The sequence below is a fragment of the Lutzomyia longipalpis genome, chromosome 4 (genome assembly GCF_024334085.1).
Source record: "Lutzomyia longipalpis isolate SR_M1_2022 chromosome 4, ASM2433408v1".
NCBI lineage: Eukaryota > Metazoa > Arthropoda > Insecta > Diptera > Psychodidae > Lutzomyia > Lutzomyia longipalpis.
In genome coordinates this window covers 16,803,817-16,817,095 of record NC_074710.1, presented here as the reverse complement: position 1 = coordinate 16,817,095, position 13,279 = coordinate 16,803,817, and the positions used below count along the sequence as shown (strand labels likewise).

The following is a 13,279-nucleotide window of genomic DNA, read 5'->3' as shown; positions in this document are numbered from 1 at the left end:
AAAGTATTTGAGCAAGAAACTTAAGAAAAATAACATTTTTATCAATGGAAAATCCTTTCCAGATGTTTTGAGGGAGATTTATCCGGTTCTGTGTTGTTTACAACGAAACTTCTTCCTCAAACTATCTTCTCCTGCACAACATTGCCGCCAGATAAATTCACCCCCTTCCCGCCCCCAAAAACATCAACCAATTTCATGAGAAGCGAAGGGCGACTGTTTTATGCGTTGCTCTTTGCACACAGACACACAACATACATTATATTGGCCCTGATGACGTCTTCTTGTTATCGCAATTCATCCACCCTCGCAATGTGGGTGCGAAAATGCGAGGGAGTCTTTGCGTGTGACCTCCCACAGCCCCCTTCCCCTCCCCTACAGTCCCTATCATCTGCTTCCTGCTGCCTCGTCCTCAAGTGACGGAATGCATCTGGCGTGGGGGCGTCCATCTCGTCGTGACCTTTGACTGTCTTAGCGAAGTGAGATAAAAAAGAATTCCCGAAGGAATTAATTTCCGAGGACATTGCGAAGGAGGAAGGGAATTAACCCTTTTATGTCAAGCTTAGGTATTTTTAAGTATCCGTTTGAGTTTAACCCTTTCGCGGTTTTTGGGTCATACGTAGACCCAAACGTGAAACATTTTATTTTTCAAATTATTTATGGATTTAATTGATTTTCCTACTTAGAAATATATGAAATACACGCAAAAAAGGCCAAAGAAGACGTTCTGACTGAGAAAAGTTCTCTGAAAGCATCCACAGAATAAATAAGGTGATAAAATAAGCGCATGTTTCAATGTTTCAGGTAACCGCGAAAGGTTTAAGGGTTAAGAGATGGCAAGAAAATTCTTTAGAGTATTTTTTTTGTATATTATTGAACCTGATTGAGTATTTCTTTTCTTACTTAATGAAAAAAATCCATAAAAATTCCATCAGATCCATCAGATTACATTTAACAAAATGGCGTCAACTTGTTTCATTCCTTAGCGTCCTTTAGTCTTATTCTGTTTTAAACGTAAAATATTGCATTCTCCGCAATTTAAATGATTGAAATAGAGTATTTTTTCGAAGTTGTAATTGACTTAAAGCCTAGAATAGGTCAAACAAAGCGTTTCGACAGAATAAACTGAATAATAATCCTCTGAAAACATTCATTGTGATACAAAAAAATGGAATGTTTCAATGTTTCATGCGAAATGGTTTTGAATCTTAACCGATTTACTTTTTTGAAAAAGAATCTATTGATCTGATTTTAATGAAAATTTGTGGAAATCGTCTAAAGTTAACAAAGAAAATTTAGATATTTATAGATATTTCCTGGCAAACATAAAATTTCAGGACGGAAAAGCGTAGATTTTACCCAAAAATCTGAAATATCTTCGTCTCTTCTGACTTTATATTTTGAAACATTTTCACTACTACGTGAAACATTCGTTCTTTTCAACACGATATTTAATATTCTTTGGATTCTCTGAGAGGATATTTCTCAGTTAAAACGTCTTATTTAACCTCTTCTCCGTAAATGTAAAGCATTTTTAATGTAATAAAACGAGAGAAGTTTCAATGTTTCACGTTTCAAATGAGCTTGAAAATGTTTATTTTAGCATTTTTTGTTTTGAAAATGTCTCCTGAAAATCTTGACTTCTGTAAAAGATAGAAACATACGGTTTTCCTTGCAAAAGTTAGTTCCCATTAATCCCTAGAAGCTTGTTAAGAAATTTCTTCCTTTATTACTACTAGATGCCTGCATAATGATTCCAAATATCAATTTTCATAGTTTTCTTTGAATGTTCTGTATTAGTTAGGGTCCTTCGGGTCCGCATGAAACATTGAAACATCCGATGTTTTCATCAAGATTATTATTTAATGGAAGTTCTTAAGGACATTTCTGACTCAAAACGTCTTCTTTGGCATCTTTTTTGTGAATTTAACAAATTTATAACTTGGAAAATCAATTAAATTTAATTGTATTGAAGACAATCTAATGTTTCACACTTGTCTCAATGAATATGAAACTAGTTAACAAGCTGCTCAAAACTTCGATGCGCCATTTTGATTTTTTTTTTTAAATATCCGTTGAATCTTTAATTCAAAGAAAAAAAATCACGCAGAAGTCCCACCGGAAGCTGACAGAAATGGGTTAAAAGAAAAACTCAAGAAATAATGAGAATGAGAGAGAAATGAATGCAAGAATGGACACAGAGAGAGGGAAAAGCTGAAAGAAGAAGAAAAGTAGTTGAGTACGGGCCTGGGTTGAGCACATTATATCGTGTCTGTGTATACCAACTCGCGATATTTCCACTTGTTGAGCCGAGACCGAGTTCAAGCTGAGAGAATTCCGAGTCCCCCATTCAGTTTGATTTGGGCAACTGAACAAGATTGGTTGTTGTTGTGTGTTAGGAAGAACGCTCGCTGTTGCACTTTTCGGCACATTTTTTTCTCACAGTGTCTGTGTGTTTTTATGAGTGTTGATTACCCTCCCAAAAAAAAAAAAGTTTTCCTTCTGAAGAAAATTCATTGAATTTTCAGGAATTTTTCTGTAGCAAAGAAAATTCCATTTTTTATTGCATATTGTGTGTTGAAGAAAATTCTGAACATTGTGAATGGAGTAAGAACACGAGAGAGAAGAACAACGAAGACTCTGAAGAATTTACACGAGAGAGTGCCTTCCACCCTCGTTAAAAGACTTTTACATTGAAAATAAATTTTATTTTTTGAAAGAACAAATTATTCAAAAACGATCAAAAAAACAGTGAAAAGTGGAGAGAAAATCGAGGAAAAGTGTTTGATAAATTCTTTGCAAAAAAATCTGGATATGAACATGGAAACATTCTACGATATTGGCAGTGGAGACCTGAGAGAACTCTGGGAGTCAGACTTGGATCCGGTAAGTCCCCACATTTTTCTTCTTCGTTTTTACTTAAGCAAGAGAATTAAATTTGAGAGAAGATGAAAAAAAAACGATCCCGCACTTGCAACCGAGTGAAGTGAAGAAAAAATCCCAAAACCTCGCGCATTTCTTAGAAGAAAAAAATCCCACCTTCTCATGCTCTTGAGCACAAAATAATTCATTTTTTTCTCGTTTTATTTACTCTGCATCACCTATTTTATATACTTATAGTTACAAATATATAAAATTTGTTTCTCTTTCGTGCTTGTTCCCCCCCAAAAAAATTGAGACATAATGCGGGAGAAGATGTTAGTTGTAAAAATTATTTAGAAAAAAAAATGTTTGGTAATTAAGTGAGGAGATATTTTTTTTTTCATCTCTGTGTTGTATCTCGAAGACAATTTTACTTTTGCCCGTATAAGCGCCTCAATATAACTTGTCTGTTTGAGTCTTATCGAAAATGTTGCTGGGAAATTTCACTGATAACAGATTTCGCCAGGGAATTCTCAACAAAAAGCAACAAACTCCACCATAAAGCAAAAAAAAATTAAATCATCATCTTCCAGCATGGAAACTCTCGTATACAAAATTCCCGGAAAACACTGAGAGAAAATTTAATGAAAAAACAGGATGTGTCAGAATATTTGAAAATTTTTGAATATTGGAACTTACTCTTTACGCAGTGAAAGTTCATCATTTTTATCGTTTTGAGAAGCTTTTCTTCCTTCTGAATTTTATGAATTATTCTTTAAATATTACTTATGGGGTTGGTTATGTGTCAGGATTGGCCGAATAATCCAAGAATAATTAACCTAAACGAGTAGATTAATTGAGGAATTTAGTAATAGACTGAATTTGATCACCGAAACCATATTAAAAGCCAATAAAATGAAATCTTTTTATACATTCTAGCAGATTCTAGTAGTTTTCTAGGAAAATTATCCCTGAATAAATGTCATTTGAAAGCCTTCAATTGTATTCTAAAGATAAATTCAATATTCTTATTGTATCGCATGAATGCTTAAATTTGAAACTGCAAGAATTTGTCCTTTCTGAATGTATTAATTCTTCTTTTTATTCTTCTATTTTTATTTTAATTAACAACATCCTACAGTTCTGGATGTATTAAAAAGATGAATTCAAGCAGTTTTTCTTGCAGAACATTTTATATTCAGTTTAATATTTGTTTTAGCATATTGAGAATCAGAAAATTCTAGCTGATTTTCGTATAGTGTTAGAACTGTTGATTGACCAGCTCAAGAAGGCCACTGACTCCCTAATGGTTGAATTTAAATTTAGTTTTCTTTTAAATAGTTTTCTAGTAGTTTAGACACACTACTGCAAGAATCTGTTAGGAATTCTTATAAGTCTCATGAAATTTTTTAAACGTTAAAAATAAGCTAGATTAGTAATTTTACCTCTGTAAAACCTCCTAAAAATCGTAAGTTAAAGTATAGCTCGAAATTGCTTGAAATCAATTTTTCTCTATCTACCTATACTGCAAAAATGATAAACTTTACGCGCGTCACAGAAAAATTTAATTTGATCCCCAACAAATTGACAAATTGCTCGATAATCTTTTTTTTTTGGAGGTGTTTAATGTTCAATTTATAAATTCTGCTGACTACTAGAATGCAATTGAGAGGAGCAAATCATTTTTCAGGGCGTTGATCTTATTTACTTATTTTATTTTTATTTCAAATAGATCTTAATAGAGAAGTTTAAAAATTCAAAAGAAAAATCATCTTGAAATCGTACTTAAGGTGTTCAGAAAATTCTAGCAGTTTTACATGGAACTATCAGTTGGGTGCATTGAGATACCGAATTGTTCTCAAAGCGTTAAGTGGTTTTAAAATTAAGCCCACAAGAGCAGTTTGATGCCCTAAGATGTTCAACTGACATTTCCTTCGTGTAAAACTGCAAGAATTTTCTAGTTTAACCCTTGGAGAATTTTAAATCGCCACAGAACTAAAAAAAATGAAAAGAAACTTGGAAAAACATTTTCTTTCCGATAGAAAATTAAGGACAAAGTTTTGAGGTTCGAATTAGAGATTCTGCAAAGGGTTAAAATGCACTTAAAAGAACTAAGAAATTAAGAAATTAATCAGAGAAAACTTCCTAAATCTTTAATTACAAGTTCTCAAGAAAGGCATGTTAATACGTTAGAAAGTATTAGTTGAGCTTCACACCCATAGCATAGACAATCTATTGAATCAAACTACCCTGAAGGAACTATCAAAAACTGCTAGAAAACGACGAAAATTGCAGAAAAGTGCAAAAAAACTACTCGAAATCTCTTGCAAGACGTCCGTTTCTTTCAGATGAATTTTTAATGTTTAAATGAAGAAAAAAATGAAGGAGGTACTGCAGCAAGTGAAGGGAAAATAGAAAGCAAAATATCTTGCACGTGATTGCAAAAAAAGAAGAAAAGAATGGCACTTCTTGATCTTGCTTGGCATATCATCCCTTTTGCCACCACATGTAAGTCTTTACAATGCTATACGCGAGTAACCTGTGCTGATGAGAGCAATGAGATTGTCTTTTCCACCTGGATGCGACAAGGACGGCATACCGCGTGCTGCGGGGCTGGAGTGAGTGGGACAAGGCGAGGCACACCCAAGTGTGGAATTTTTGCGCGATCGAGAAAATGGTCGCGGCAAGAAGTTGCTGCTTAACGGGTTTTTTTTCCTCAAGTGAGTGTACTTTTACACCGTGCCCTGACGTCATCGAATGCCGCTCTCGAGGGGGGCCCCCGCGGGTGCGTGTAATGGCATTCAAAGATTCTCAATCTACACACAAATCAAACCTCAAATGCACATTGGAATTCTCCTCGAAAGACGTTGCAGCAAAGGCAAAAAAAAATTGAAAGCTCTGCTTTCGATCTTTTAAAAGTTTTTTTTAATGAATAAAAAATTCTTTTAATTGATGAATTTTTGGAAAGAAAAATTTCTGCAGAAAATCAATAAATTTGATTGGGGCAGCACGGCAAGATGAGGATGACCATTCCGGTGCGAGCTCCGTGTGGATTCACAACTAAAATGGTTCGCGAGATTTTTTCTTACAACATTCGGGTGTTGTTGGCTTTTCGTGTTTGGGAGTGCGTAAGCGAGTCAAAAGTCAAAGACCTTTTCTTAAAAAGAGTTTGTGTGGTGGAAGAGATCCCCCCGAAAAAAAGAAGAAAGAGCGACAGAGAAGAATCTTTTCTGACCGAATGATATGAGGGGATAATTGAGTAATTCATGATTGAGAATAGTTTTTTTTATTCCATTTCTTCTTAGCTAATCCGCCCTGTAAGACATTTTCCCTCATTAATTTGTCTTTTCACAAATATAATTCCATATAGCGTAACAGCATGAAAATATTATTGAGATTGAAATAATGTTGTGATGAAATGGTTATTTTTTATGGAATTTTCATATTGATAAAAATCTCTCGGAGGTCATGGAGGGTGCAAAGAAATTATCACACTCTCTGTATGTTTCAGCATTTTTCTTTTGATGAAAGAAAAAAAAGTAATTTTTAGTTGAAGAAAATAGGTAAGAAGTTGTGGAGAAATTTTAAGAATAGTTAAACGGATTAAATTTAAAATCAGCAATATAAACGTTTGAAAATAATATGAATAATTTCTAAAAAGTGCCAGGATCGGTATTTTCTAGCAGTTTTTTTTTCTGATAATCTTCAAATAAAGAATTATCAGTCAGATACTTTTAAACTTCATTAAGCGGTCCCAGAAAACGGTTAGAGAACGTAAAAAATGGTATAGAAATATTCTTCAAACAAACCACACTAAAATAAATTTCAGGAACTACTAGAAAAAATCAAAAAGGTCTTATAATGAACATCCCCAATTTTTCTTGATATGTTTGAAAGTAAGAAAAGTGTGGTTAGAGTAAAAAAAAACTTTAGAAAAACCCAAAGAGAATCTTGTAAAGAAGTCTAAAATGGATATTTGAAAATCAAAGGGAATCGTGGTAAAGCAAGTATCAAGAACTGCTAGAATAATATTGCAAACTTTAAAAAAGGAAACAGTTTTTTGTTTGAAATTCTAATGTATATTCTGCTATAAAGTGCGAGAAAATTCAATAAAGTTCTTTTCAGGAAACATAGGATATGCTAAAATACTCAAGAAAATTGTCAATAATTGCTAGAAAAAAGCAAAAAGTCTTCTAATGAACATCTTAAACTCTCCTTAAAATGTTAGAAGATAAGAAAAATATGGTTAGAGCAACAAACGTTAGAAAAGCAGATAGAGATTCTTGTAAAAAAGCCTAACATTTATATTTGAAAATTATGAAAGGAATCATAGTGAAGCAAGTATTAAAAAAACTGCTAGAATAATAATCTAGACCTTAAAAAAAATAAAGAAACATTTTTTTTTGCTAAAAATTCAATAAAATTCTTTCCAGGAAACACAAGAAATTCTAAAATACTCAAAAAAATTATCAAAAATTGCTAGAAAAAATGCAAAAATTCCAAGAACCTCTCAAAATCTGCAAGAAAAACACGAAAACTTTACAAAATAAAACTCAAATCCTCTTTAAACATCTAAAAACACACAACACTGAAGAAACTGTCGGGAATTTCATCAGGAAAAAAAGCGAAAACTTTCGCATACAGAGCGCATAAACTGAAATTAATTAAAAATCAAATAATAAAAATGATTAAATGGATAAAACTTTACGTAAAAGCAACTTTTTCATACGTCTGTGTTTCTTTTTATTTTAACGAAGAACATTAAATGGGAAGAAAACTCATTGAAATTAAACATTTTTAGACGCCTTTTTGTGATTTTTAGATGTAATTAAGAAGGTTTCTTCTTTTGGAAAATCCCCCTTCAAATGATCAGTAACAAACTTGGGAGGAATTTCAACGCATGGTTTATGCAAGATGTCTTATCCAATGTACTTTATCTTTCAGTCATAAAGATTTTATATTTTCTTCTGGCCAATTATTAAGTTTTTGATTATTTATATGGTTTTGTCGCTTTGTGAGAATTTAAAAAAAATTCTAGCACTTTTTGGCAAATTCTTCTGCCTGCATTATTTGTCGAAGCATTTAGCACGTTCTTGCTGAATAAACTGTATACAATGCAGACTCATTCTCTGTGTACTGTAGACAGTCTCTCTGACTTGTTTTCGTTCATTCCACCCGCTTCCTTTTGGCGCGTGGAGTCTGCATGTGATGCACCCCCGCAATTAGTGACGTACAAAAGCCCACGGAAGAATCTCCCCGATGACGCAGACTTGAGAGAATTTTCTCAAATATGTAAGAACAAAAGCAAATGCGAGATGCGCAGATTTACTCTAAATGAGAATAGAAAAAAATCTCAACAAATCAAACCTTGAGCTCTTTAGGTTTGGGAAAGAAAATTGCCAGTAACAAAAAAAAAATTATAATAGAAGCAAAAAAAAGCTGAATGAAAGAAACAAATTTCATGCTTGCAAAAACCTCTCACTTTGAATTAAATTTCGTATCTCTCGCGCCGAATGCGGTGCTTTTTTTCTCGCCAAGTACTTTCACGTTTATGTCATCAAAAATGCGCGGGGCGGTGCGACGGTGAAGAGAATAAGTATAAGTGTAAGACCAATGTCCTATTTGCAAAATGATCTGTTTTTTTTTCTATTTGAATTCGATTCTTGTAGTCAGCAGAAATTTACAATGTAAAATGAACAAGAAATTACATACATTCCAATATTTTGTGGTAAATGTGGCCAATAAAAAAATTTCTAGCAGTTTTTGATTATAACTTTAGCTTAGTTTGATTAATTTTATTTAGTTGTTTGGCACACATTTAGTAGATTTATATGTTTATCATTCGTCAGCTCTAAGTTTGAGTGTAGTTTGAGGGTCGTTAATTGATTTCTAGCAGTTTTTGATAGATACTCCAGTTTGATTTTAAAGGAATCTAAAATTTTTCCTTTGCTTCTTATTGAAAAATTAATTTTTAGAATTCCTTTTGATTGTCTTAATTGTAGTTAAGTTCTTGCATTTTTTTTTACAAAAACTTCATTACATTCCAAAAATTCATCTGAACAAGAAATTCTAGCACTTTTTCTTAAAGAACTTTCCCATTAATTTCCTACAGAATTCACCTTAAAGTTCTTTAATAAATACAAATTAAGCAAGAGATGGCGCTAGTTGTCCACATGATTTAATTTCCATAATCTAATTTAAACTTATTGAAGTACTTTTGCTTAATTTTTCTCACTACAAGAAAATCGTACAAATTTATGCAGAATTTTTTGTAGAGATAAAAAAATTCTGCATAAAAGTATTAATCATAAATAGTAATTAGTTGAATTTGATGCATTTTTCATTGAACACCGCATCCATCGAATAAATACATGAGAGAGCCAACTTTCAGCGCCACTAGAAAGAGAGAGAATAAATGAGAAAACAAATCTCTAGGTGGGAGAGAATCCAATACAATATATTATTATTAATTAATGTCGGCAATGAATTATCGAATAGCTGGTTGTTTGAGGCACGTGAAGACCTTCCGTTGCAAATTTTTCGCAGTAAAATCAGCACCTACATTCCATTTTTTTTTTCGTATTTCTTTTTCCACATAAAATTTTCCAAACTTTTTTACACTTTTCCACCCACAATGTGCGTTTTTTTTTCATGCCCACCTAACACCCACTCTGCAGAACAATATATTAACCTGACTGATTACAAATATAGGTCATTTTTCATTTTTTTCTCTCTTTATATGTGGGACTCGGTGATAAGGTTTTATTGAAAATGAAAAAATAACGAGAACGAGCAAATTTGTAAAATAAAAAAATCACAAAAACTACGCCAACATGACTGATATTAATATGAAATAAACTACCTCTACTAATTAGATCACAAGTAGCGGCACGTTGAAAATTTAATTGAGTAGTTTAGCTTGTTCAGAAGCACACACAAGAGCTTTTTTTTCTTCAGTGTAAAGAAAGATAAATTTGAGTATTATTAAAAATAAGACTTTCTGGAGCACTTTGGCGTGACTAATCTTGCGCGACAACAGTCGGAAAATCCATTACAAATACGCAAGATTTTCATCATAAAAGATATCCTCCTAAAGCTGTGATGGCATTGATATTACATACAGTTTGTTCTAAAGCAATGTACTAGATTTTCTTTTAAGGAAAGAATTAATCTAACTAGATAATGGCTGAAAAAAATTCTAGCAATAATCTAACGTTTCTTTCTAGCAGTTTGGGTGTTTAAGTAAAATTTCTAGCACTCTTTGACCTAAAACTTTAGCGCAGTCTCATTTATTTAATCCATTTAGTAGCAGACTTTTTAAATAGAATTTTACTCTTTCGACATTATAAGTTCTATAAGCTTAAGGAGTTCTAGAATTTAACAAGTTAAATACTGTGCAATTCTAGCAGATTTTCCCCAAAATTTCTAAAAGAATTATGTAATCAATTAGTTGCATTGTAGTGTTTAATTGTCCTCCAAGGGTTAATAATTCAACAAATAATTTCTTTGAAAAAAAAAACTCTCAAGAATTATTAAAAGAATGTAATTCTAAAGAGACTCCAATACTCTTCACAATAATTCACCACTAGATGGCTGCAAAGATACTTCCCGCGCAAATCAGCAATTTAAATTTCGGCCGACAAATTGGTGTGCAGAGCTTGCAACAAAAATTACCGTTTGCCGTACATTTTGCTACCTATATAATGCTGTGCATATGTATGCTACTATATATACAACATACATATATGTATTTATGTATGCTGAAATGTGAATTTCACGCGAGATTTCACTTACACGGCGGATTCTATGTGAATTCAAAAAAATTGTGGCTCAATGAAGATGGTCATAAGAAAAGAACATAACACGGTGTGAGAAGAGGATGAATTGAAAATACAATTTCTGCTTTTGCCAGGTGATATTAATTTTATACTAAAGCCCCAGATTTAATTGCCGGAAACTGGCCTCCATGTGTGTGTGTGTGGTGAAAATTCACACTCTTTTTGCCCATTTTTCTATTCACCGACGAGGAGCTTCTGCATTTTTAGCTAATGATCATGGTCATTGCGTAAAAGACTTTCAATGTATGTATGTATGTGAGAAAGATGGTTGAAAAAAACGTCTCTCAGTGTGACAATTTGCTGCACAAAAAAAAAACATGAATCACGATTTCTCCGGATCTAATGCAGACGATCACCTTCACTTTTTACCAACAAGATTGCATTCTCCTCCTGCATTAGATCAATCTCTCTCTCTCTCTCGTGCACATTGGAGGCTCTTAAGGTTTTACAAAAAAAAATCCATTTTTTCTTACGAAACCTCCAATAAACCACAAGAAAAAATTATTTACCTAATTCCTCAAGTAATGGAATAAATATAATTAAATATTTAAAGCAGAAAGTCATTCAATTGGAGCCAAGGGGTGTATAGATCAAAAAGAAATCAAAATATTTAACAGATAAATAGTTCTTAGTTAATAGTACTAAACTCAAGCCCAAAAAGTACTAAATTGAAGCCTAAAAAGTATTTAAAATCAAGCCTCAAAAGTACTAGATTCAATCCTGAAAACCACTAAATTGAACCCTAAAAAAGTTAGTTAAGTTTTAGTTCTAAAAAAGCTTAAACTGAGAAGAAAAAGCTCTTAGTTCAAATCTAAAAAGTACTAAATTCATGACTGAAAAGTGCTAAATTTAAACATAAATAGTAGGTACTAAATGTAATTTTAAAATGAGTTATTTGGTTTTTATCAGATCAGATTTTATCAGATTATTTGCCAATATTTATCAAAAAAAAAAGATCAATATATTCGGTAGTTAAACACCCCTTAGTTAGTGCCTTTTCAGCATATAATGAACATTTTTTTCTTCTTCTTTTTCAAAATGTAAAGGAGAAAAAAAAACATTTTGTATTTCATTCACAAAATGATAGCGCACATTGGCCACGAGAAAATTTCTCTCATTCTCATGTGATTTTATTTATTTATTTTTTTTTTTACTTTTTTCTTTTGTATGTATTGCTATAAATGGGAGATCAAGTACCACGTGAATATGCAATCTGCGTGTTAATTGTAATTTCTTTATTATATTTCATTTAACCCAATAAGTTTTTTATTATTCTTATTTGCAATACGTTTTTCTTTCTTTTTTTTTAATTTATGGATTTTAATTGATTTTTAACGAGGTTTAACGATTTAATTCATTTCATCGCATCGCTGGAAATTATTATTAGCATTGATTGAAGTCAATGTGGCCCCCTAGTGTGTATTTTATTGCTTATTTTAGGTGGAGTTTAAAGTTGTTTTGCTCACTAGAGGGATGATTTTTGACATTTAAGTCATGTTTTGTGCATAAGAACGACATCTTGCGGAATTTTTATCTATCTACAATCAATTAGAGCCACGAGACAATTTTAATTTTCCTTTTTCCTCTTTTCATGAAGATTAAGTTTTATTTAATGAATGGATTTTCTTAATTCTGCTAAATATTTCGTAAATTTCAACGAATAAAAGCCCTCTAGTGGGATTTTTTTTCAATGTTTTTGTTATCAAATTTTGTCTTGATAAAGAGTTTTTGTAAATGATATTAAAATTTAGAGACACAACAAACGTCTTTCAAAACAACAATTAATATTTTTATTTTTGTTTTTTTTTCCATAAAAATAATAAATTAAAAGAAAAATAATAAAGTTCTATTTTTTTGGTAAGAAAAAAAGGAAAACTAATAATTAGCGAAGATGGATAAAGAATATGGGAGAGATTATTATTATATTGTTGAGAAACGGAAGTGAGCGATAATTGAGCATAAATGTTAGTGATTTTTCATTCAACAACATGCTCTTCTTATGTACAAAACAACATCGTCTTGTGGACTGTGAAATGGTACAGCGCTCTATGGTTGTAAATAAATAGACATGCAAAGAGTAAAAATATTGCTTCTGTTTTTTTTTCTATTCTTTTTATATAATCAATAATATGTATTTAATTTATTTCTAAAAATAATAAGGCGAAGAATTCCGTTAGAATAATTTGATTGTGTGTGCTCTAAGACGGCTTGAAGAGTTTCCAAGTCCCATAAAATCAGAGAGTTAAAAAAAATGAAATTTTCTCATAACAAAAATATTTTTTAGCTTCACCATTTTTTGCACATCACTCTACTTTTGCAACCAAATGAATTTCTTTAAATTTTCTTACATAAAGGGCGCATTTTTGGACATTACAAGATAAAAAAAAATACCATTTTAATACTTGTTGAACCGAAGGTTAACTCTTGGGAATGAAAATGAAATTTTTTGAAATAAATTCCAAAAGCAAAAATACTTGAAAAAGTCTTTCGGGAGAGAAATTTTTGTAAAATGAATTTATTTCATTATGAGAGAAGACCTCCACATAGTGACAAAATAAATATTCATCAATACAAATTCTGGT

General features: G+C 31.8%; 2 protein-coding genes across 2 annotated transcripts in view; one reads left to right on the top strand and one right to left on the bottom strand.

Moving 5' to 3' along the window:
* The window catches only part of LOC129795284 (toll-like receptor Tollo), a 650,843-nt gene that overhangs the window by 193,443 nt on the left and 444,121 nt on the right, over window positions 1-13,279 (bottom strand). The window lies entirely within an intron of this gene.
* The window catches only part of LOC129795303 (cyclic AMP response element-binding protein A), a 32,517-nt gene continuing 21,584 nt past the window's right edge, over window positions 2,347-13,279 (top strand). Inside the window, exon 1 of the mRNA XM_055836442.1 lies at window positions 2,347-2,883. Coding sequence (XP_055692417.1) covers window positions 2,812-2,883 — 72 coding nt within the window. The 5' untranslated portion in view covers window positions 2,347-2,811. The remainder of the gene's footprint in view (window positions 2,884-13,279) is intronic.